This window comes from Ovis canadensis, chromosome 2, assembly GCF_042477335.2.
Source record: "Ovis canadensis isolate MfBH-ARS-UI-01 breed Bighorn chromosome 2, ARS-UI_OviCan_v2, whole genome shotgun sequence".
NCBI lineage: Eukaryota > Metazoa > Chordata > Mammalia > Artiodactyla > Bovidae > Ovis > Ovis canadensis.
Window position 1 is genome coordinate 105219023 of NC_091246.1, and position 24593 is coordinate 105243615.

The window sequence follows — 24593 nt, forward strand, 5'->3', positions numbered from 1 at the left end:
GAAGGATGAAGGTTGAGATCTGATGGAACCTACATGTAGCAGAGTCCCCACTCCCCCTATACCTTTTCCCCATGACTCCATCCACTACTAATTTCCTCTTTCTCCTTCCTGATTGCCCCAAGCTCTTGAGCACTTGATCACTCAGTTTTGCGCTTTGTCCTGCTACGCTGATAACAAGAGCGCCCCCTGCCTCTTGCATCAAGCCTAACTTTCTAGTCTCCCTACCCCTCTTCCATCTTTCCTCTCCAGCCTGATCCTTTGTCCTTGGTTGGCCTGATAACTGGAACCCTGCCTCACACCAACTTTTATCTAGGTCCTCCTTGTCCATTGCCACAACTTTGGGGATTAATTTTCCCTCCCCCACAACACTTTCTTTTAATCTTCCCGTTGTTATCCTCCACTTCCTCTAATTCTTTTGTTAGTGTTGCCTGTACCATGTAATTAACACTTCAAATAAAACAAAATTCTCTAGTGTGATTTAAATGTCTCCTTCTTCAATCTTACAGTTTCTTTCCCCCCAACTAATCATTCAAGTGTGGTAAAATACACAGAAGATTTACCATCTTTTTTCCCCAATAATTTTATTTTCTAGTTTTTCTTTGCTATTATATGAAAATAAATTGATTTTTGTATATTGGCCTTGTATCATTAAATACTGTTAAATTAGTATATTAGTTCCAGTTTCATGTTTATAGAATCTGGGGATTTTCTAACAGACAATCCAATAAATTTTCCAAATAAAGAGAACTTCACTTCCTTTTCCAATCTGTATGCCTTCAATTCAAAATTTCTCCCCTATATTATTGCATTGGCGAAAACCTCCAGTTCAGTACTGAACGGACATGGTGAGAGCAGACGTCTTTGCTTGTTCCCAACCTTAAAGAAGAAGTTTTCATTGTTCACTCTAAAATATGTTGTTAGCTCTAGGTATTTCTTAAAGATATCCTTTCTCAGTTTGAGGAAGTTTTTTTCTCATTCCAATTTGTTGAGAAGGTTTTTCTTTTCCTGCAGTTTTTAAAAAAAATTAATTTAAAAACATTTTTGTTTGTTTCTTTTTAGCTGGGGTGGGTCTTCGTTGCTGCACAGGCTTTTCCTCTGGTTGGGGAGAGCTGGGGGCTGCGCTCTAGCTGTGCGGGGGCTTCTTTTGCTGGAGGACATGGGCTCTGTGGCACACAGGCTTTAGAGGTTGCAGCATAAGGGCTCAGTAGTTGCGGCTTCTGAGCTCTAGGCACAGGGTCAATAGTTGTGGTCCAAGGGCGTAGTTGCTCCGCCGCCTGCTCCACCGCCCAGTCCAGGGATTGAACCTGTTTCTCCTGCATTGGCAGTCAGATTCTTTACCACTGAGTCACCAGGGAAGCCCCCAGATTAATTTTTATTGGAGTAAAGTTCTTTTGGGAGAGGGCAATGGCACCCCACTCCAGTAATCTTGCCTGGAAAATCCCATGGATGGAGAGCCTGGTAGGCTGCAGTCCATGGGGTCGCTAAGAGTTGGACATGACTGAGAGACTTCACTTTCACTTTTCACTTTCATGCATTGGAGAGGAAATGGCAACCCACTTCAGTGTTCTTGCCTGGAGAATCCCAGGGACAGGGGAGCCTCATGGGCTGCTGTCTATGGGGTCGCACAGAGTCGGACATGACTGAAGTGACTTAGCAGCAGCAGCAGCATAGTTCCTTTACAATATTGTACTAGTTTCTATTGTACAGCAAAATGAATTAGCTTTACATATACATATATCTCCTCTTTAATGCAAAAGCAAAAGCTACTCAGTTGTATCTGACTCTTTGCAACCCCACGGACTGTAGCCTGCCAGGCTCCTCTGTCCATGGACTTCTCTAGGCCAGAATACTGGAGTGGGTCGCTGTTCTGTTCACTAGTGGATCTTCCTAACCCAAAGATTGAACCCAGGTCTCCCACATTGCAGGCAGATTCTTTACTGTCTGAGCCACCAGGGAAGCCCCTAAATCTCTTTAAAATTTACCATCATAATCATGGTTATGTACAGTTCAGTAGTATGAAGTACATTCACACTGCTGAGCAACCACCACCACCATCCATCTCCAGAACTCATCTTGCAAAGCTGAAACTCTGTATCACATGGTCTTCCTTAGATCCACTCTCCCCTTTGCAATGCTAGGTACCTGCATACTGGCCTCATGTCAGTTTCTCCAACAGGCCAAGCAGTTCATAGCTCAGGCCCTGACAAGATGGTTTTCTTCATCTGGAAGGCATTTTTCAACACCAGTCTCATCCCCCACCACATGGACAGCAAAGACTGGTCCCTCCTCACCCTTCAATCTCAAATGTCGCCTTAGAATTTGCATCCTGATCTCTTACATTTAAGTAAGTTCTCTGCTTAAAACAAAAACAAGCAAAACTCCACCCATTGGGTATTTCTTAAAGCTTTTATAAATATTCTCTTGTCCTCTTCATCTTTAGAATTATTCAGTTACTTATTCTCTGTCACTTCTACGAAACTGTAAGCTCTATGGGGGCCAGAACCAGGCCTGTTTTGTTCTCAGTGCCTTGGAGGGTGTTTGACATGAATCAGGCACTTCAATATTTGTTGGTAAATTAATATCCTATATTGTACTCTTTAATTAATACATTTTATGAATTTATGCATCATTTCATGACTTATTCATAATGCTGCTTTGTTAACTGATGTTTGTAGGTGTCTATTTTCCATCTTCAATGGACAGCAGTTTGTAGAAATTACATCTATTTCTTTGCACTGAAGGAAATGAGATACATTTTCAATAAACACTTGCCAAATTAAATTAGACTTAACTTATTGTCTGTCACATACTGAAATGCTACAATCAGGAAATATGTCTAAAACTTGAAAGAGACACAACTGTGGGGTTACATATTACTTGGGGGTACTGTTGGTAATGGTTAGTCTCTGCAGTTAGCACTGAGCATAAAAGCTGTGTATGCTCAAATTTTTCTTTGTTTTGAAGACATCATTATCAGTTTGCCCAAAAGACCAACCCAGCCAGATTTTCCTCCAGTATCAGATCAAGTCTTGTACCTTTGGTTGAAGACCACAGAAGAGACCTGGCTTTCATTCAGGGACCATGTTGCAGGACATATATAAATCTTTAAAGTCTAGACTCATACTTGGCCTGGTGAGACAATCATATGATTGGAATGAAAGGTCTATTGTGAAAATAGCATATTTCCATTTCCCATCTCACACTCAACCTGGGGGCAGCATAGGCTATAGGCTTCTTCTCTGAAATGGCCCACAGGATTCTGATTGATTACTTGCTCTTCGTTTTCCTTTAGTGGAGCATGAATACTTGATTTCACATAAGTTAAGGGTGTGTATGGCTTCCCAGGTGGCACAGTGGTAAAGAATCCACCTGCTGATACAAGAGACATGAGTTGAATCCCAGGTCAGGAAGTCCCCTGGAGAAGGAAATGGCAACCCCCTCCAGTAATCTTGCCTGGAAAATTCCATGGATAGAGGAGGCTGGCAGGCTACAGTCCTTAGGGTTGCAAAGAGTTGGACATGACTGAACACAACAACAAGGATATGTATGATGAACTTATACTGTCCTCTGCTCTATGGGGCATTAACTCACGGAACTCATTATTCTTATTTAGACAATATAGTGGATAAAAATATAAGGTCGCTGAAGAAGTATTTAAGTCAATTCACAGATGTCAGAGTTCTTGAGATAGAAACACTTACAAAATACTCTTCCATTGAGTTATTATCCAAAAGTACAGATGTGCCTTCCATAGAGATTGTACCATTTTGTAACACCAGCAGGAATGTACGTGAGCTCATTAAAATTTCAGTTAACTTCAAACATAGATATGAAGCTTCTCAGGATAATGGGTTCTCTGCACTCACTCTGCAGTGCTCAAAGAAGTCCTATTTCTATAGAAGATGACACGATACAGGGAATAGAATTGATAAGGATGACATCTGCCTACGGGTTGTGAGGCTTTACCCAGTCTCCAATTAGGAAAATCTTGTGAAGCACGTATGAAGAAGCTTCTCTGGAATACTTCTGTAGGACAGATTCTCATGTTGGAATTCAAGTGTCCTGTCTCCTAGAGAGGTCTCGGCAATGTAACAGAGAACCTCCAGTGACTAATACAGTAACACTGACTTCATTTTGAGGGCCCAAGCACTGCCTGGCCCAGGGAAACAGTAGAGTGAGTAAAGAATCCCCCTGCAATGCAGGAGACCCCAGTTTGACTCCTGGGTCAAGAAGATCTGCTGGAGAAGAGATAGGCTCCTCACTCCAGTATTCTTGGGGTTCCCTGGTGGCTCAGCTGGTAAAGAATTTGCCCACAATGTCGAAGACCTGGGTTTGATCCCTGGGTTGGGAAGATCCTCTGGGTTGGGAAGATCCTCTGGAGAAGGGGACAGCTACTCACTCCAGTATTCTGGCCTGGAGAATTCCATGGACTGTATAGTCCATGGGGTTGCAAAGAGTTGGATATGACTGAGTGACTTTCACTTTCAAGTAATTTATTAATAGGTTTTGGATTCTAATCTAGGCTACCCTACCTCCCACAGGTGTGATTCTGGATGTCATTAGGCTGATTCAAGGCTGCCTTCTAGACTATTAAAATGGTAATACCAATGCCCATGCCATTTTGGACTCTTGTGAGATTAAATGGAATTGCGTTTGGGACAGTGACTGATACACACTAGCATTCAACACTAACTTTCCCCTCTGTGCCTTTCTAAAAATAAGAGAGTTGGGATAAAAATCCCCAGATTTCTCTCTGAACAGCCCAAAACATATGTCACAATTTCTATATATTCTGTCTGTCTTACTTTACTTATAGAAGAGTCTCTAAAAATCTATTTACTATTTTTCATGTGTTATTCCAACACCCTTTGTGGTTTGGTTTCCCAGCCTATATCAGAGTGGAAAGAACAGGGCTACACTTGTTAACTAACTGAAGGATGAAAAGTAGAGCTTAAAAAATTATTCAGAAACAACAATAACAATAAAAGTGACCAGTAGTAGGGTGGCTCCTTGGTAAGTCCACAAATAGTCAGAGCCTCTTAGCATAAGGCTGCCTTAAGGTCAAGTCATCAGGAAAGGGTTAACTGTTATGCTGGTAGGAAAACAGACCAGTGGACAATATATTTCTTTTATTTATTTCTTTTATTTCCTTCCCCATCTCTTGTTTACTAAAGAATTGAGGTATCATTGTAATATATCAATTGAGTTTTATGAAGATTTACATCTTAAAATGTAAAATAATACAATGGGAAGGACTTGAAAGAGTAAATTTCAGTTATCTGAAAAATAATTTACTCATTTAACCAATATTTATTGAGTGCTCACTATGTGTTCAGCACTGTGCAGACTGTTGGATTTGCTTGGACAACTAACTTCCCCAAAGTTCTACATAAAAAAGTACCATTCATAGCACAGTCCAAATTTATGTTAACCTTTTAGTGAGTCTTCGTGATAAGTTTCTTATCGCTGATTTTAATTTTAGAACCTCCTGGGTTCTACATAGTATCCCCTCCAAAGAAGGTAGAATGATAAAATTGTTGAAACAGCAAATGTAAAGTTGAAATCCCTTGACAGTCTGTGAATCTTTAAATATCTACTTGAAACTTCAACTCTGATAAAGCCTTTTGACTTAGTCCTATTTGTCAGCCTGATATAGTGAATGTAGTTTACTTAGCTAATTTCACTAGTAGATGATATTCTTCCAGGGCACAGAGAAATAGAAATCATAAGTATGTCATTGCTGCTTGCTTTTATATCTCATCTCACAGCCTCACAGGCTCAAATAGAGAAAATACATTTAAAAACAAATTAATTGCATCTATTTCCTAGCAACATCTGAAAATGTTTTCATTTTAGACATACCAAATCTACTGGGTCATAGAATTTAAGTAAGTATACGTTGGCCTATGTGAACATAACAAATAGTTACCATTCATCCAATGCTTGCTACTCATCAGGTATATTGTGTTGAGAGCTTTAAATAGATTACCATCTTTAAACTGCCCAACAACTTTTCAAAGAGGGCACTGTTACATTCTCATTATATAATGGAGGAAACTGGGGTTTAAGGAGGTTAGTTATCTTGCTCACATTATTCATGTATTATTTTAGTGGAACTGGGATCCAAACCTGGGTAGTCCTATTCTATACCTATGCCATCTTTTAAAGGTATTATTAATTCAAATTCAGTAAAGAAACAAAATCTCAACTATATGCAGAAATAATCCTTACCCATTGTCTGTAAGTTTTACTCCCCTAGGAACAAGGAGGCTTAAATCATAGTGTGAAATAAAAGGATACCCTTATGAGACTTGTTCCCAAAAGCAGATTTTGTATTACTTCTCCCCTACCCCTGTCCTCCCCAAATGGCAGATGTAAAAATTCTCTATGAGTACTTTCTGTAAAGTCCTTACAGGTTTTACCTTGGCATAAATACTCATGAAAAATTGTGTACTAAAATACGGAATCCTCACCTTGCTCTGTCACCTCCAAAACTTAAGTAGGAACTTTGGTGTTAAACAGTATATCCCAAAATAAGGGTACTGAAAATTTCAAAGGTATCTTTCTTCCACAAAACCTCAGTGTCATACAAATATTCCCTTGAGGACAAATATAGTTTGTCCTCTATATTCCAAAGAAAATTATTGGCATCATTAGGTTTTTCTGAAGGGACATGTAGATAGAATCAGAAAAATCAGCACAAAAATCTGAGAGGTGAAGGAGAAAATTCACGTGTTAGAAATTTTTTTTTCTTGTAACTCCAAAATGTTCCTTTCACCAGACCAGTAACAACGGTGACCATGTAGCTTGCTCTATCTGGCTTCAAACATACTTTCACTAGAAGATTATTGTAATTCAAATCCATTCAGTGGGGCTTCACTTTTGTAAATTGTTAAGATTAAGTACTGTACCCTGCACCTATTTTAATGATTTAGCACATTGATAATATTTTCACTTATTTAAAGCCATATTTATTGACAGAGGCTTAGCACCCCAAAAATTCTAGGAGGCAATTTTCACACATCCAAAACCTTGAACAAGTAATTGACACAGCTTAAATCCTGGCTAGTTTCGAATTTTCCAAATTAAGGTAACAGAATTGAAAAAACTGCATACTTTTTAAAAAAGTTGGTAGAAACACGTTTTAATGGTGAAGAAAATACACTCAAGGTCACAATATGCCAATCCAGTCTCTATGCTCTACTTTTAAAGATGCAATTAAGCTGATTTTTAACTGGATTTTGCCTGCACTTTTCTTAAGGGAATGGTAGAAAGTTTATTGCAAAAGATGGAAGTTATCAGAGACAAAAAAGTCAGGGGGTCAACAGAGGTAAAAGAGGAGGGAGCTGTCTATGTGGAAGTGAGAATCAATAAGTTGTGAGTGGGAATCTAAACTGATATACAATTTCTAAAGACCCTCAAAATAAGAAAAGAGCAGGAGATAAATTTAAAAGAAAAACATCAAAAAGGGGGGGGGGGACAGCCAAAGAGGTGAGACACAGCCATTTTGATGGGGGGTGGGTTGTCTAACTACACAATGAGGTCATCCCATCTCCCGGAAGTGACACGTAATCACCTGCTTTGCACTAGCTCCGCCCCTTCCCTCAGAGGTCCCGCCCCTCCGCCAGCAGCCGGGAGGGTGTTAGGGGGCGTTTCTCCAGGAGGAAAGCTGAGAGCTGCGACGCTGAGGAAGGGGACCCCAAAACGTCTGGCACTGCCCCCTCCAGGGATCACTTTGGACCGCCTTACTCGGCCCAGCGGGATTCAGAAACGCCGAGGGGTCAACCTGATGGGTTTCGGGGTCAACGGAAGAGGGGAAGGGGAGCCCTGGCGGGGTGAACCCCCCGGTCCCCCGCCAAGCAGCTGAGGCACAGGAGGGCGGCCATCTTGGCCGGGAGGGTAGGGCTGGGGAGCTGCGGGCGCCGTGCGATTGGGGGGCTCGCCCGGAAGTGACGCCAACTACCCGGAAGCGGAGGGGGTTCCCTGGCCCACTCCCCCCTCGTTCGTTTGCTCCCCCGCTTCCTCCCCGCCCCCCTTCCTCTCCATTCGTTCCCCCCCCCTCCCCGTTCCCTGCCTTCTTACCCCCCCCCAACCCGTCCCTCCCCCCCAACCTCCGGAGCTGGGAAGAGAGTCAAGATGGCGGCGAAATCCGATGGCGGTGGCGTGGGGGTGGGCTTCGCCCAGCTGCACAACCTGGACGAGGCGGTGGGCAGCGGCGGCGAGGAGGACGGGGAGCCCGGGGGAGGCGGCTGCGGCGGCGGCGGCGACGGCAGCGAGCCCGGCGAGAGCAGCTCGCTGCACATCTGCCACTGCTGCAACACCTCCTCGTGCTACTGGGGCTGCCGCTCCGCCTGCCTGCGCTCCCTCCTGGGCAAGAAGCCGCGCCGCAGCGCCGCCGCCGCCGACGGGGGGGACCAGCCGCTGCAGCCGCCCGCGGCCGCCGGTCGCCAACCCCCGACGCCCTCGGCCGAGCGGCCGCAGCCGCCGCAGGTGGAGCGGCCGTGGCTCGACTGCCTGTGGATCGTGCTGGCGCTACTGGTCTTCTTCGGGGACGTGGGCACCGACCTGTGGCTGGCCCTCGACTACTACCGCAAGGGGGACTACGGCTACTTCGGGCTGACCCTCTTCTTCGTGCTGGTGCCGTCGCTGCTGGTGCAGAGCCTGAGCTTCCGCTGGTTCGTGCAGGACTACACGGGCGGCGGGCTGGGCGCCGTGGAGGGGCTCAGCAGCCGGGGCCCCCCCATGATGGGGGCCGGCTACGGCCACGGCGCGGGGCCCTCGGCCACGCCGGGGGCGCAGCGCCTCTGCCGCCTCTCCGTGTGGATCTGGCAGTCGGTCATCCACCTGCTGCAGATGGGGCAGGTGTGGAGGTAAGAGCACTGCGGGGGTGGGGGCGGGGGCCTGGCCAGCCAGCCCTGCAGAGGGCCCCGCGGGCGAGGCCGAGCCCTCCAGAGTGCGCTCTGCCCCTTAGGTGCCCCGCAGGTGGGCTCCTCGGACGGGCCTTGGCCCGGGGGTCTTTAAGGAGGGCTTTGCCACGCACTTTCCCTGGCGTCTCAAGAAGATCATCGTTCGGTCTGGATCCCTGGCCACGCCTTTTGGCCCAGGGAGGCCCAAGTCCGGCTGTTTGTCTCCATCCCTGGTTCGCACTTAGCGGAGACCCTGCCTCGCCCTTTCTCTCCCCTCTTATCTCCGTAGACCTCTCATATTCCCGGGGTCCCTTTGCCTTGTGTCCCAAGGTAACCAGCCGCTAGCGCTTTTTATCTGCACCCCAGCTCGCCTCCTGGGGGGGAACCTTCCTTTTTCCAGCCAGTTTGCACTCGGTTTTGTCCCCCGGTGAGACATCCTCCCCTCTTTTCCCCGTCTTCTCTCCGCAGTGGCCTGTGTGGGGGCCCTGTGCAAACCCCCTGGCTGGCTCTTCTTTTGGTCCCCCTCCATTCCACGCCCCCTCCTCTTTTCCTGCAATCCCGTCCCTTGCAAATGACTACAAACTGCTGCTCTCCTTGAAGGAAAAATGACTTTTTTTGTTTTTTTGGCTGAATTAGACGTGCCCTTTTCTTAGTAACAGGTAAAATTGTATAGTATGTGATGGGTGTAAGCGTTTTTAATTCTCACTTGCAGAAAATCACTTAGCCACCTGGATACACATTCTGGTGGAATGTTGTTTTTGGTAGCCAGGGCAGTACGCAGGTGATTTATGTTTACACAAGACCCAAGCTTGGCTTTGGGGACTTTTCCCCTCTTGTACATTTCCTGTGTGCCAGGTAAATCCTTCAAAAACCACTTGCAGATCCCACCCCCGCCCCCCCTTTTTTTTTTGACAGCGTTAACTGGTTAAACTAAGGAAATGATCTTACAAAAACCTTGGTAAATCTGCGTCCTTCAACTTAAATCAGTTTGAGTGTATTTTGGAAACACTGAGTTGTGGATGAGAGTGTTTGCAAGAGAAAAAAACCTTCCTAAAGAGAAATTATAGGAAGCTCTTCAGGTACATTGCTTCTGTGAGAAGACATTTTGCTTAGATTGCTCAGGCACCTATGCCTAGGAGGAGATTTTAGGTGCTCAGATTTTTCAGTTTGCTTAGATGTACCTAGGTTAACTGAAATAAAGTACGTTGTCTTTTGAATTGTCTAGGTCGTTATTCAGAATTTTAAATACAAACGTTTCAGAAAGCATGGAATTGAATTAAGTCGAATCACGAAAGACAGTGTGAGACTTTTGTCTTGCAGAATTTACATGCAAATTCAGGATTGGAGTTTTCCTGATCTTGTGAGTGGTTTCCCTAGTCTTGTGTTCCTAGGTTGAACAAGCAACCTTTTTCCCCAGCCTTGTCTGCAGATAATTTGTTTCCTGCTGATAGGTTTATAGGAAGAGGAGGGAAAATTAGCGGGGTTGGGGAGGGAAGGTGATTAACTTTTAGCTATTATGAGCCAAATTCGGGGGTTAAGGAAAATTTTGAAATATGTTTTAAATTGGAAGTCTGGCTCTGAAAACATCCCAATCTGTACTGAATGGAAGAGTATGTTTGATATGGGGGATACTATTTTTGGTTCTTGCAGGTTGGTGACATGCAAAGGAATGAAGGTAAGAGAGACAAAAAGTATACTGAAAGGTTTTTGAAATAGTAAAGTTTAACAGCATGTAATTAATAAGTAGGCTTGTTACCTCTCTCTCCAGGCCTTAGACATGCAGATGCGGGCAGTCAAAACCTTGGTGTCAGGTTCAGATTCCTGAGAAGATTGTTTCTAATGTAATCCATCCTAGGTATTTCTTAGTAGTAAGCTTTTGGGACATACTAAGATCGGAGTTCTGTTTCACAGATTTTTTCGGAAGAATAATCCCCCCAACCTGGCCCATTTACCTAAACCTTGATTGTATTTGACAGAGTAAAAGTTCAGGTTGTTGACCTTTTTTTGAAAGGTATCTGTGATTTACTATGTCTGAGTTTTTTGTTCTTATTTCGAGATTAGGATATATGTCTGAATGTTTTAAAAAGTTGATACTAAAAGACATGCTAATTCAGCTAAGTTATTTATTCTAATGTATTAATACTATATTTCAATTGGAATACTTAACTGAGGAAGGATTTTTTTTTTTTCTTGTTTTGCGTGAAATACTCCAGGAGCAGGGTCTTTCTTTAACACATGCTAGGCACGTGGCTTGCATGGAAATCATTCATAAGTAAAAGCTCTGGAGAAAGGTGTTTATTTTTTAGCTTTTAATCTCTTGGCAAGCTTGTCATTGTTTGTAAACATACATCATCTCAGCTTTTCTGCAGATCTTTTGGGTTACAGTTGTTCTCTGAGTCATGTTTGCTACTTAAATTTTATGTACTTCATATGGCCATGTGACTTAAAGGTTAAGATCTAAGAATTTGTTTTGGGCTACATTCCCAGGAAAAGATGTTGGTGAGGTTGTCAAAACTGATTGCATTAAACCATGAAACTTGTCTCTTCACTTGCTTTTTTTTTTTTAATGTAAAATTATTTGACTCTTGCTTGGACCAACGCATAAGTGCTTAAATAAGCTTAAAGTGCTTATTTAAGAAAAATTAGTTTCTTTTGACAGTAAAGTGGTGAATTTCTATGCATGTTACCTTTCCTGTCAAGATGGAAAGATGGAAAACACTTGCTATCTCTTTCATCAGATGACTCCCTAGACTGCCAAAAAATGTTTTTGGTTGGGCCAAAGTTGGAGCATGGAAGGATAGTTACCTGTAGGATGACTTGTTTCATGCACCTTGTGATTAAAGTCTGTTTAATGCATGCTTTCCCATCACGAATTACTTAACGTGGAACTTTCTGTCTAGCTTTATGTGCTCTATTTTTCAGGTGTTTTTCCCAGGGATAGCAGGTCTGTGAGTCACTCATAGCAGGAACAGGAGTTATACCAGGCTTCACAGTTTAGTACAGTGTGTTGTTATTAGAAAGTGAGATCATTTTCTTGGAAGGTTACAGCTTAGGAACAGGTTTGCATATTGCATTTTTGTGTGTTAAGTTTTTTCCTTCAGTGTATCAGCCTTTCTTTGCTTTTGTGCTGCTTTTAGAGAGTGCTTGGTGTGCTGGTAGTTCACTGCAGTCAAGGAGCACAGTTTCTTTGACTAAAGTGTCATGGAATGTCATGATGTTGCAACCCAGTCATTAATTTTTCTTTTTATGTACTTATTTTTATGGGTATGTTTTAAAGATTTTTCTTAAAATATTAATTCTTTCTGCCACTGTAAAAGTGAACATCAGCTGTTCTTTACCTTGGGAGATGAGGTGAAGTAAAGGGTTGCCTTCAAGGGACAAGAAAAAGGAAAAAATGGTTCACCTACCATAATGGGGTCATCAACCTGTGAACAATCTAAAGCTTTAGTTTAGCTTTCTTTTCGCTTCAAGACTGTGATATAACATAGGGACATAGCTCTCTGTAATCAGCAGTAAATATTGGTGAAGATGCTTCTATAAATTATCCACTCCCCCTTACCCCCCCACTGTAGGGATACTTGGAAAATCGTGGAGGTTTGTTCTTGTTGAATATTTTAGAATGCTGCTGCTGCTGCTAAGTTGCTTCAGTTGTGTCAGACTCTGTGCGACCCCATAGACGGCAGCCCACCAGGCTCCCCCGTCCCGGGGATTCTCCAGGCAAGAACACTGGAGTAGGTTGCCATTTCCTTCTCCAACGTGTGAAAGTGAAGTCACTCAGTTGTGTCCGACTCTTAGCGGTTCTTAATTCAGGCTGAGAATAGAACCTACTACAACATAAAAATAAAATAAAATGCCTGAGCATTGCTGGACCTGCTGAGGAAGAATCCCAAGGTGAGACCCAAGCAGTCCTGGTTTTAGAAGTTCCACAGGTAATCAGATGGTCAGTCAGACTTGAGAAGCACTTTTAGAATTGGGTTTCAGGTTTATTCCATTTGGAGATTGTTATTGGATTTGTGTTCTTCGTATGTTGGAACAATTGGGAATGGAATGCTTTGATACTGTGATATTGGTTCCTGGACAATACCATCACAGAACAACTTTAACCTTGGAAACGTGAGTGTGTAAACACAGTACTCGGGGTTGTCTCAAGTGTATGCACTTTTCATACTCAGGGTTTTTTTCTTTGACCCTAAGTATGGATCTCACTCTAAAGGGATTCCTAAACTCAAGGCATTCTTTAGTATTGTGGCCCACTTCTTTGCCTTTTAATGTGATTCAAATAGCACTTTTATGATTGTGTTGCATATTAAAGGGAAATTAATTTTGAAATGATTCTCCTAAGTAGACTTGAGGTAAATATGACTGGGGTTACAAGAGGTGTTGGACTAAGGGGTCTGTAATGTCCTTGTGGCTCTAAAGTGTTGTGATTCAGGAATGGAAATGTTATTTTACAAACAAGGAAAATCGTTCATATGGGACCAGAATACTAGTCAGTATTTTACTAGTCATAAAAGATTGAGTTTGTGTCTATGTCTGTGTGTGTGTAGGGGGGCTTTATATAGTATCTGTTTATTACTGGATGGGAATCTCAATATTATAAGAATCTTTTCCCCTCATTTTTGTGTATATATATTTAATGGAATTCCGGTTCAAAAGAAACCCGGTGGGTTTTTTTGGATGGGAAACCCTAGAAAAATTGATCTGAGAAAATGATGCATGTGTATAGTAAAAAAAAAAAAATCTTGAAAAAGAAAAATGTTCCTCTGTCAAAAAGTGAATGTACTATAAAGTGTCAATAATTAGATCAATGTGCCACTGGCAGAGGAATAAAGCAAATAGGTGTTGAAGCAGAATAAAAAGAAATTGACAGGTTTGTGGGAATTTAGTAGATAGTGAAGGTGGCATTTCTAATCAGTGAAAGGAGAAGAAGATTATTTAGCAAATGATAGTCAATTGACTACCTAGTTGGGGGGAAATTGCTCTCTGCTTTACATAAACAAAAATTCTAAAAGAATTAAAAGTAAAAATATGAAATATTAAATTATAAAAGCACTAAAAGAAAATGTAGGATAATTTATAATCTTTCAGTGGGCAAGAAGCTTGATACCATCAAGAAAAAAGGGACAAATTTAACAAAGACAGTCCCATCTTGTTATTGTCTTCCTCCTCCCGCCATTTGAAAAATCATAGAAATACATGATTAGTTGTGAGAGTGAAGGAGTTATATTTGGACAAAGAGCTATGTACCTAAAGGAGAGTATTAGGAGAGAAGATTATTTCTTGTTTTTGAGTGAACAGAAACAGAACAAACTGGACATCTATGGTGAATTTCCACAGGAAGGCGATGAAAAAATGGCACACTTTTAGTAAAATTGTAAGCAGTAATGAAGGAAGGATAGTATTTTCAGAATGATCCAGAAACAAAACACCAAATTCATATTGCCTGAAACCTAGTAGGCACGTGTCATAAATCATGGGCAGTTCATTTCTGCCTTTTAACATCATTTGCTTTGATTTTGCAAGCTTCCATAAGGTCAATTAATTAGGGTTATGCAATGGATAGATTTATATTATTATATTATATTGGAGTACTGAAATGATTATGTTTGCATGCTCAATCCCTCAGTCATGTCCGACTGTTTGTGACCCATGCACTGTAGCCCACCAGGCTCCTCTGTCCCTGGGATTTTCCAGGCAAGAAGAAATACCGGAGTGGACTTGCCAGTTCCTCCTCCAGGGGGTCATCCTGACCTAGGGACTGAACCCATCTCTTGTGTGTCTCCTGCCTTGGCAGGCGGGTTCTTTACCACTGAGCCACCTGGGAAGCCATTGCAAAAATTAGGTGGGATGCAAAAAGAAAGAAAATGTTTCCGTTGTTGCTGTTTTCGCCATGGGCTGGTTTGATTTACAGTGTGCTTTCTGCAGACACCATTGTGGTTAAAACTTTAGTTTACTCCTTGTGATACTCTCTGTACCTTGTTTCTTCTACCCAGAAATTCGGAATTTCTTATTTGGCTCTGAAAGCATTCATTTCTTTCAAAAACTCATGAAAATGTAGCCTCATTTAGAAAGTTCACTGACTTGATTTTTGCCTAAAGACAATCCTATTTATCCCTGTTGGAGATACTCAAAAAAGAAGGAAAAAAAAATTCCGCAGGACACAGCGATAATATAAAGGGAACATTAGAGTTAAGGAATCAGGTCTATCATTCTGCAAGATACCAAAAAAACTCTGGACTCAGTTTCCTCATGCTAATCAAATAAAGAGTTAAATTCATTTATTTTTCAGGCCCCTCCATTTTGGACTCCATTATGCTATAGGTATTAGCACTCTGAAGTTTTAAACAAGAAATTTCAGACCCTAGTTTGAACAATTAAAATATTTTAAAGTGTGGCTTTCCCAGGAACTACTTTGAAGTAGTATCATTTATTTTGAGTTAATTAAAAATTTTTCATTACTTGTAATCACTTTGCTACCTATAGAAGTATTATATATATTAATATATTGCTGGCTAAGGTTAAAATTTATAGCCGATACTTGTTTTCCTGGTTTATTAGCAGCTTTTGTGGAATTTGCAATTTCAGCTAAAATTAAAGTGTCCTTTTATAATCTTCTGTTTAACATGTTTTCACTGTTAGGTTTAGCTAAAGTGATGTATATGTCTAACATACATTTTTGAAGTTTTTCTGAATTGATTACCAAGATTGATTTCTAATTGAGAAGAACCTTAAAGTCACCTACCACAATTTATTGTTTGATATGTATTCTCTAACTTTGAAAAGTTAGTGTTTGTTAAAAAAAAAAAATTTTTTTTTTTGGTTTTTTTGTTAGTTGTAAGCGATTTTTGGAAATGATTCTAAGTGAATCTTTTTGTGTTTTGTATTTTATTAGATTAAGGTATAGGTACTTTTAAGTTGAACTTGGGAAAAAGATGAGATTCGCTTGAGGGATTCAGTGAATATTATTATGACAGTAATACATTTGTACATAAAATTCAACCTTACATTTTTATTTTCTGCATGTCTAATGTGGGTAAATCTGTTGATCTTGGTATGCTGCATTATTTTAATATATTTAAAGCAAAACGACAGTATCCTAAAGGTAAAATTTTGCATATTGCTAACAAAAGGTGTCCTTTATGTATATTGGTTTCATCATGAAATATTGAACAAGTGGTTTTTAAAGTAACTTTTGTTTTGAATGCAGTGTTTTGGTTGTTTTTAGTTGTGAGGAAGCTATTTCTGTTTTATCTTGGTCATGAATTTACAGAGTGTGGATTGTATGTTCATCAACTCATTTCCAGGAAGAGATTTGAATATTCAGTTCACAGAAAAGTAAACACATCAGTTTTCTTCATAGCACCCTTGGAAGGGAGGAAGAGTTGATAGTTACTGTTTACTCTGGCTTAGATGCTCCCAAAGAATCGAAAGTACATGAAATAAGAAGTTTCTCTTTCCCCTTATGCCCCCTTTTCATTCTGTCTTAAATACATACTGCTCACGTGAAGAAAGATGGCAAAGGTGAAGAAGATACCAAATCCATGGTTTGGAAAGCCCAGTGAGAAACAGAGCTGGCAGGGAATTAGGCCCCCAAACCCTTGCAGACATACGCATGGTCTGCTCTCTTTCCTTGGCTGTGTTTCTCAGGGTGGTCAGAGAACCTCTTGTGTTAGGATAGGCCTGGGACTTGTTAAAAATGCAGATTTGTGGGTCTATTAAGGGCTTAAAGAATCAGAACCTTAGGGAGTTGGACCAAGGAATGTGTAATTTTTTTTGGGGGGGAGGTGACTGCATTGTGATACCTGTGGGATCCTAGTCCCTGACAAGAGACCAAACTCGTTAACCCCTTCCCACACCCCGCTCCGCATTGGGATTTTGGAGTCTTAACCACTGGACCTCCGGGGAAGCCTGGGAATGTGTATTTTTGCTGTCCTTGCCTGACTCAATTATGACTTTGCTGGTGGGAGGTGGGGTTTGTACTTTAAACAAGCTCCCCAGCCCTTCTTACCTCTCTAAAGTTGGAGAGCTGTTGCTGTACTGGAATCAGAACCTGAGAGGTCAGGAAGGAAACAGTCCCGTCCTGAAGTTGCTGTGTATCTAGGCACTGGTGGGTTTTCAGCTGGTTGGCAGTAGACAGAGTTCATGCTTCATGTTGGTTTTGGAGGAACAAACCTGGAGTCTGAGCCGTGTGCTCTCTTGTCTGGAATAGCAGTAGCCTCGGTGAGGGCTGATGGAAGCATATAGAACAGGGACGAGTGCGAGGCTCAGAGGAGAGTGGAGACGGCGTAGGAGACCCTGGTTATAAGTGTTGTCTCCAACTTCCTGTTGCGGTTTTTGTGCCCATTTTACAGGTGGAGAAATGGGTTTAGAGAGATTGAGTAAACTAATAAGTCACTGGTGACTGGTGGAGGAAAGTTTTGAAGCAGATCTCACTGATGGCAAAATATATGTAGTTTCTACATCCTGTTTTTCTTGTAATGATCAGGAGACTCTTCTCACTAAAAACTTTGTTTTACTTTGAGGCTTTGCTGTTCTGGCTTATTAAAAGTGGAGGAATGGAATAATATTCTTGAACCACTGGGGTCTCTGGATGTCCATGCTGAGGTTCTTGGAGACCTCTGATTTCTAATCTAAAGTGTTAAACTCTCCTGAGAAGATATACCCATATGTAGATTCTCTGTCTACCTGTTATAAACACCAGGAGTAGTAGCTCTTTTCTTAAGGTTATAAAGCAGTTGTTTTCAGACCTTGACTTTGTGTCAGGATCACCTGGAGAGTCAGATATTTGGGTTTTGCCGTAAGAGGTTATGACCTAGTAGGTCTGGGATGGGCCTTGGAATCTATATATTTAAAAAGCCCGTGTTTTCAGAATGTTCCCCAAGCAGTGCAGGGATGAAAATCACATATCTGTTGGCTGATTTCTGGGCTTCCCTTGTGCTCATCTGGTAAAGAATCCGCCTGCTGTGCAGGAGACCTGGGTTCGATCCTTGGGTTGGGAAGATCCCCTGGAGAAGGATAAGGTTACCCACTCTAGTATTCTGGCCTGGAGAATTCCATGGGCTGTGTAGACCATGAGGTCGCAAAGAGTCGGACACCACTGAGCCACTTTCACTTTCCCATACGCTGATTTCTATCAATGTTTACAGCAGTAGTTCTCAAGGAGAAGGAGTTTACATTAGAATCACTTGGAAGTTATTTTTTCTTGTAAACTTGAGCACTAGGTGTATCAGATATATGGAGGGGTGGAATGAATAAACAAAGCTCCGATGATGATTTTAATGCGACCAGTATTTAAGCAATCTCTAGGCATACCTTACTCTAAGCTGGAATGGTTGGTGAGCATGTTTATTAATCCAGTGGGTATATCTCCCATATGCTGTGGCATACCAGTTATACTTAAAATTGAGAATACTGTCAAAGCATTTCACATTCGAACTGTACAGCATATAATTGAATATTCTTTTGATTCAGAAGCTTCTTTGAAAGTTTGAAGTACTTCAAGGTCATTATTAGGACGAATGATCACTGTTGGTGCTCCAGAAGTGCCAGGTTAGAGGCATTTTATTATGTTGGGAAAATTGATATTCAATCCAGAGTGAATTTCATGTCTCAGATTTTCAGAAATGTTATATTTGTTAGAAAGTGGTGAATGAAAGGGGAGAAGTATCCTAACAGGTGTTACGTAGGTGTCGTTAGAGACAGGAATGAAGGGAGCAGAGAAGAAAAATGACCTAACATTTGGTGTGATGGATTCACAGGCAGGAGTGCCTCGAGGAGGGTCAGGAAGGGGTTGTGCAGTCTCTAACTGTGCTATTCCCTGCTGGTAAGGTACTAGTATAGGGATCAGCAGGGCCCCTAAAATCTACACACACCAAAGTAACTTCCCTTTGAGCTCCATCTCAAAAGGTGCTGTGGTAGTGGTGAGAAAACCCAAGCTCCTGGTAGCTGGGACATTCAGGATCAGAAACCCCAAGAGGGCCAGTAGCTGGCAGAGAGGGACACGGGATATCGGGGCAACCGCAGCGTTTACTGGTTGTGTTCTCTGGGATTCTGGATAAAAATGAAGAGAACTCCAAACCTGTCATTTTGCTTGGTTTTAAGGAATACAGCTTTTGAGTAGTGAACTAAATAGTAGTTATACATAGCCTTGTATCTTCAGGATACTCTCATTTTGCCTTCTGTAAGGCAGTTTTCATCAAAGCTGGTTATGCCTTCCAATAAATGAGTTATATATTCAAAATTTAAGCAGTCTCAAGTGGTTTTGCTTAAACCTAGTGGGTAATGGCATGTTTTGGGATTGGAAGAAAAGAAAAGCTACATTAAGGACTTATTGCTCTAATTTGCAAATTCAAAATGCAGCTGAAGTTAAAAGCAACTAAATAGAATATAAATTTGGAAAAACAGAGAATTGGAACATCTTTGTGCCATTTGTGGTTCATATTTGTTATTTCCATTATTTAGTAGGGACCACATAATTTTGAGGTGGTTTTCAACATATAGTGGTCTAGGATTAAATAAGATGGTATTCATCAGACGTTTTACAAGATTTTGAATGGGGCCCTGTAAGGTTGGAATGTGTCACTCTGCCTATTTGGCATTTGCAGTTTACTGTCTCAGTTCGTGGTACAATCATGTCTACCATAATGTGATATTCCTGAAAACCCTCTCCTTCTGTCAGATCAAACAATAAAGCTTACAGGACTGTGTGAAAAATAAGGTTAAGGCTAGACTGCTTAAAACCATGTGACTTTATAACCAGAGCACTAACAAAAACAATGACAATCCAAATAAAAATATAAGCATTGTAGCACTGGGGACGTTTGTGCACAGCTTCATATCCAGATGGTTCAAGACCTTCTTTTATCCTGGGACATGTTTTTCCTTCTTTGATCTGTAGATTCTTGTAGGTATTAGCTTCTATTGGAGGCCAGTTTTCACCAAAATAAAGCCTCTGGTCCAGGGTTTAGCCTTCACGTGTGCCCACAACATCACCAGGCAGTGCAAAGTGCAACAGATACGGAAGATGCTAAATCAGCCTCCGCCGCTTGTACTAAAGGAAGGTGCTTTGGTAAGAATCTCACTGGTTCCCCCCCGCGCCCCCCCCCAGCCCCCCAAACCCCCGCTGAGTCTGTATTATTTGTGAAAAGTCTTGTCCTTGATGGCTTTGAGACATGAGCATGCTGGGAAGGATCACTTAGAAACCAGCACTGTTTCCCCATTGCGCCGCTGTCGCTCCCGCTTTGCCAGTCACGTGGGAAAGACTCCGTGTTACAGAAGCGTGTGTTGTGCCATAACTGACATGCTTTTGAATCTGTGATGGTGTCAAGATGCAGAGTTTGGAGTTGTCCAGGTTCTGTTGTTTTGGAAAGTTCTAGTTTTGGAGATCCTACAGTGTGTCAAGGTTAAGTGAAATTTACTCTCCTTCTCATGTTTTGTTGGCCTTTATATACAATGAAGAAGTGAAGAGGGGCTCTTTCGGTCAGCTTACTCATTTCTGCCCTGTAACAGAGTCACTGAATGGAATGAGCCCGTGTCTCAGTGCTGAATTAGCACTTGAGTTACATATATGACTCAGGAGTGGCTTTAAGTTTCGACTCATTTGAAATGTAGTTATAGTGAGGTTTTAAATGAAAAGTCATCTGTGCATACAGTAAATGGGAAGAAAGAACAGCAGTAGCCAGTTGTCAAGATAAAGACTGATGGGTAAAACAGACAGACTGCTTTCAGCAATAGAAACAGTCTGTTTTCAAAGGGTTGTTTTGTTTTGTTTTAGGATTGGGAGAACTTCCACATTAAGTAGAAGTTAGCTAAATGTGAAAGGCAGCAAACATATGATGTGTATGTTGATATTGCATTGTTTTTCTTAAGTAACTGTAATATAATAAACATCTCCATGGCTCAACATGAGAAACGCATTGCCTGCAGTGGGCAGTTATGGCTGGCTTGGCTTTCTTTAGGGACTCTACTCCCTCATCATTCAGCCAGAGAAAGAGAATATGGAGAAAGCATAACTGTTTCTTAAGTGCCCTGACTTGAAGCGACTCACATCACTGATGCTAATAACATCCCATAGGGAGAACAGCCCTGTGACCATGCCCACGTAAAAGAAAACCTGGGAATGTGGTCCTGCTGGGGAACAGCTTTGTGCAGCAGAGGAGGGAGCCTGTGGTTTTGGTGACCAGAGGGTGAGGAGAAAAGAAGCCTGTACTTAGATCAGACACCCTACAAATTAGGGTAAAGGAGGCTGTGTGTGCGTGTGTGTGTCTGTAATGTAAATTGCTGTTACTTGGAGAATAAAAGAGACAGTTACTTTTAAAATTTTGATTTATATTTTAATATAATATTTTAGGATTTGTTAGCCATGTCAGGTGCCTTATTTTACTCTTAAAAATGTTAAAACCGTTTTTAGCCTGAGGGTCATAAAAAAATAGATCAACTTATTTTAACTGGCAGGTAAGACAAGTAACAATTTAGATTAGCTTTTAAAGGTAGCAACTGTGTTTAATAATTTTGTGTGATCTGTGCTAAATACACCTAACTAAAATATACAACTAGAGTTTTAAGTAATTTTTCTATAGAAGAAACTTCACTGAGATTAAAATGACCTTCACAGACTAGATAAAAAGTACTTAAAAGTAAAGTACTCTGTACCTGTGCCTTGTCAATGTTTCAGGTCTTAAATAGTTCATCTGTGTTTAGGACACTTTAGAATCTTGATAAGTTGTTGTAACTTTAACAAAACCATATCCCATACTTAGGGTACTTGTTGACTGCTAGTCTCCAAATAACTGCTCTCAAAAGTCACTCCTTGTTTTTATCTGTTAATTATACAGGCCACCAAATATATAACCTAAATATGTGTGCAAAATTCAGACCTAAGAAATTTACACTAAAACTTATATATTACTAAAACTAATTGGATTTTACTTCTTTTGTGTGTTAATAACCACTGGGAATAGATTAAAATTATCTAAAAATTCCTTATAAAGGTGTTAAAGCATCTAAATATGATATAATAAAAAAATGAAACTGAAAATTTTCATCATAACATGTTGATGTTTTATAATTCTTTCTGGAATTCAGAAAATATTTAGAAGATAGAGACCTGTTAGTTTACTAGTGAAGATTTAACAGTCAACTTGTTTTAAGATACTTGTTTATTTCAAATATGACTTAGGTTACATTTTCTGGTATTCTTAATTGGCTTTAAAAAATTAGGTTACTAAAGCATTAAAATAATAAATATATATCTTTATTTAGAGGTTATTTAATAATTATAGTTTCTCTACATAATATCACCACCAGTTGAGACTGTACCAGGGTCTAGATGAGGATCTTTTTTTTCTTACAAAGCCAAAATCTGTGACCTGTATAGGTAATACATAATATCTTCTCAGACTATTGTGCTTGAGAGAGAAAACTGCAAATTATAATTAGAGTAAAATCCAGACACTGAAATCTTTAATTGAAGCTGTATGGTGTTACAGGTCAAATACACACTATTTGAGATAAAGTTTTTTGTCTGGTTGATCTTATTAATACAGTCTTTAATACTTTTAATGTATTACTTATATTACCTGGTGCTGGCTGAGTCTTTCACTCCCAGAGTTGCATCAGTTGTATCCAGAGGACACTGCCCAGTCTCCAAGCAGACCTGACTCCCTAGTGTTGTGAGAAGCCTCTGGGCAACCCTTTCTGAGCTTGATCAAAGCAAATACTGTTGCATCCAGGGATTCCAGAACTTAACACTGCTACAGATGTTGAAATGCTGTACACTATGTTTACAACCTTATCCACAAGCCTCTTCAGTTTTCAGTTCATAAGCCCATGTGGGTGCACTCTCTGAAATGTTCTTAGTGACACTGTAGCGATATTAATCAACACAGATTGTAGGACTTCTTCCCGAGACCAAAGGAAAAATGAATCACTAAATTCCACATGATTAATCACTCTTGGTTGATGTAGATACAGCTTTAAGTAATAATGTTTTTAAAAATCCAGTAAATAATACTTCATACTCATTAGAAGACTCCTAACTACATTTGAAACTAGCATGATACTGTAAATCATCTGTACTAGAATTTAAAGAAAAAGATGGCTCTGGTCAGGAAACCAGTATAACAAGTATTGGTGAGGTTGTAGAGAAATTGGGACCTCCACGCACTGTTGCTGGTAACGTAAAATTATGTAGACCTTGTGAGAGAGGAATGGTGATTTTTCAAAATGCATATATATATGGTCTGGCAATTTGACTTATGAGTGTATACACTAAAGCAATGAAAATGGGGGCGTGAAGAGATGTTGGTACCACATGTTCATAACAGCATTGTTCATAATAGTCAAGAAATGGAAGCAGCCTCACTGTCCATGGATAGATGAATGGATAAAATGTGACATATATGTATAATGGAATATTTTTGAGCCTTAAAAAGGATGCATATTCTGACACATGATACAGCGTTGGATGAACTTGATGCTGGGTGACAGAAGCCAGGTAAAAAAAAAAAAAAGGACAAATACTCTATAATTCTACTTTTAGGAGTTACCTAGGGCAGCCAGCCTCATAGAGAAGCAGAAAGAATGGTGGCTGCCGGGGGCGGGGGGCGGGGAACGGCGAGTGGTGCAGTTTCAGTTCGGGACCGTGAGGGTTCTGCGGATGGGCACTGCTGGTGGTCGCGCAGCAGTGTGGATGTGCTCAGTGCCGCTGAACTGGCTGTACACTGAAGAATGGTTGCAAAAGTAAATTTTATGTCACGTGTATTTTATGAAAATTTGAAATAAATAAGCAGACGGACCCTTCAGATAGTTTTATTTCTTCACAGTCCTGCTCACAACTCAAACACAGAAAGCCAAGGAACGAACAATATCGTTTTCTCTTCCTTGCCCAGTACTGTTGTCAGTTTAAAAAGCAAAAGCAACACTAATTATTTCCCCACAGCCAACCCACGGGAATCAGGGCATACCTCTTACCAGTGTCCTGGTCACAGTGTCCAGCTGGGAACCGGCCTCAACTGTGTTATCTGAAAAAAGAATGTTCTGAAATTGGTCTCATCTGCTTCTGCTGCTGTTAGGTTAAAAAGTCCTGGTGTTGGTCACCACAGTGATACCCAGGGTCTCGGCTTTGAAATAGACAACCCAGTGTTATTAAATCTGAGATGACGCCAGTAAAGGATGGGTGGTGTCTGACATCCAGGGTCCCTCTCCTACCGCCTGGCCTGGTGACGAGACACTGCTGCTGAGGAGGGCCGAGGGAGCCGAGGCCCTCAGAGCGCGTCTTCTGGAGCCTGAGTGCTAGTCTCCAGCCTGCCCTAGTCTCCAGCCTGCCCTACCAGCTGTTAGCTTGGATCCTTATCTAACCTCTCTGCTTTTGGGTTTCCTTACCCACTCCAGTGTTCTTGCCTGGAGAATTCCAGGGACGGCGGAGCCTCGTGGGCTGCCGTCTATGGATGGGGTCGCACAGAGTGGGGCACAACTGAAGTGACTTAGCAGCAGCAGCCCCGTAGGTAAGATAGTGCTTATTTGGGGTAGAAAGATCCAGAACAGCTTCGAGGAGGAGGATTTTACTACCTCACACGGTTGTTTTAAGAATGAAGAGTTAATACATGTAAAGTCTGAGAATAATGCTTTGATACACTTACTAAATGTTAGATATTAACAGCTTTTTCTACCTGAAAATTGTACCCGGCT

General features: G+C 41.3%; 1 protein-coding gene across 1 annotated transcript in view; it reads left to right on the forward strand.

Annotated features, from left to right (window-relative positions):
* Positions 1-6954: 6954 nt before the first annotated feature.
* The window catches only part of XKR6 (XK related 6), a 265963-nt gene continuing 248324 nt past the window's right edge, over positions 6955-24593 (forward strand). The window contains exon 1 of the mRNA XM_069576746.1: positions 6955-8870. Coding sequence (XP_069432847.1) covers positions 8137-8870 — 734 coding nt within the window. The 5' untranslated portion in view covers positions 6955-8136. The remainder of the gene's footprint in view (positions 8871-24593) is intronic.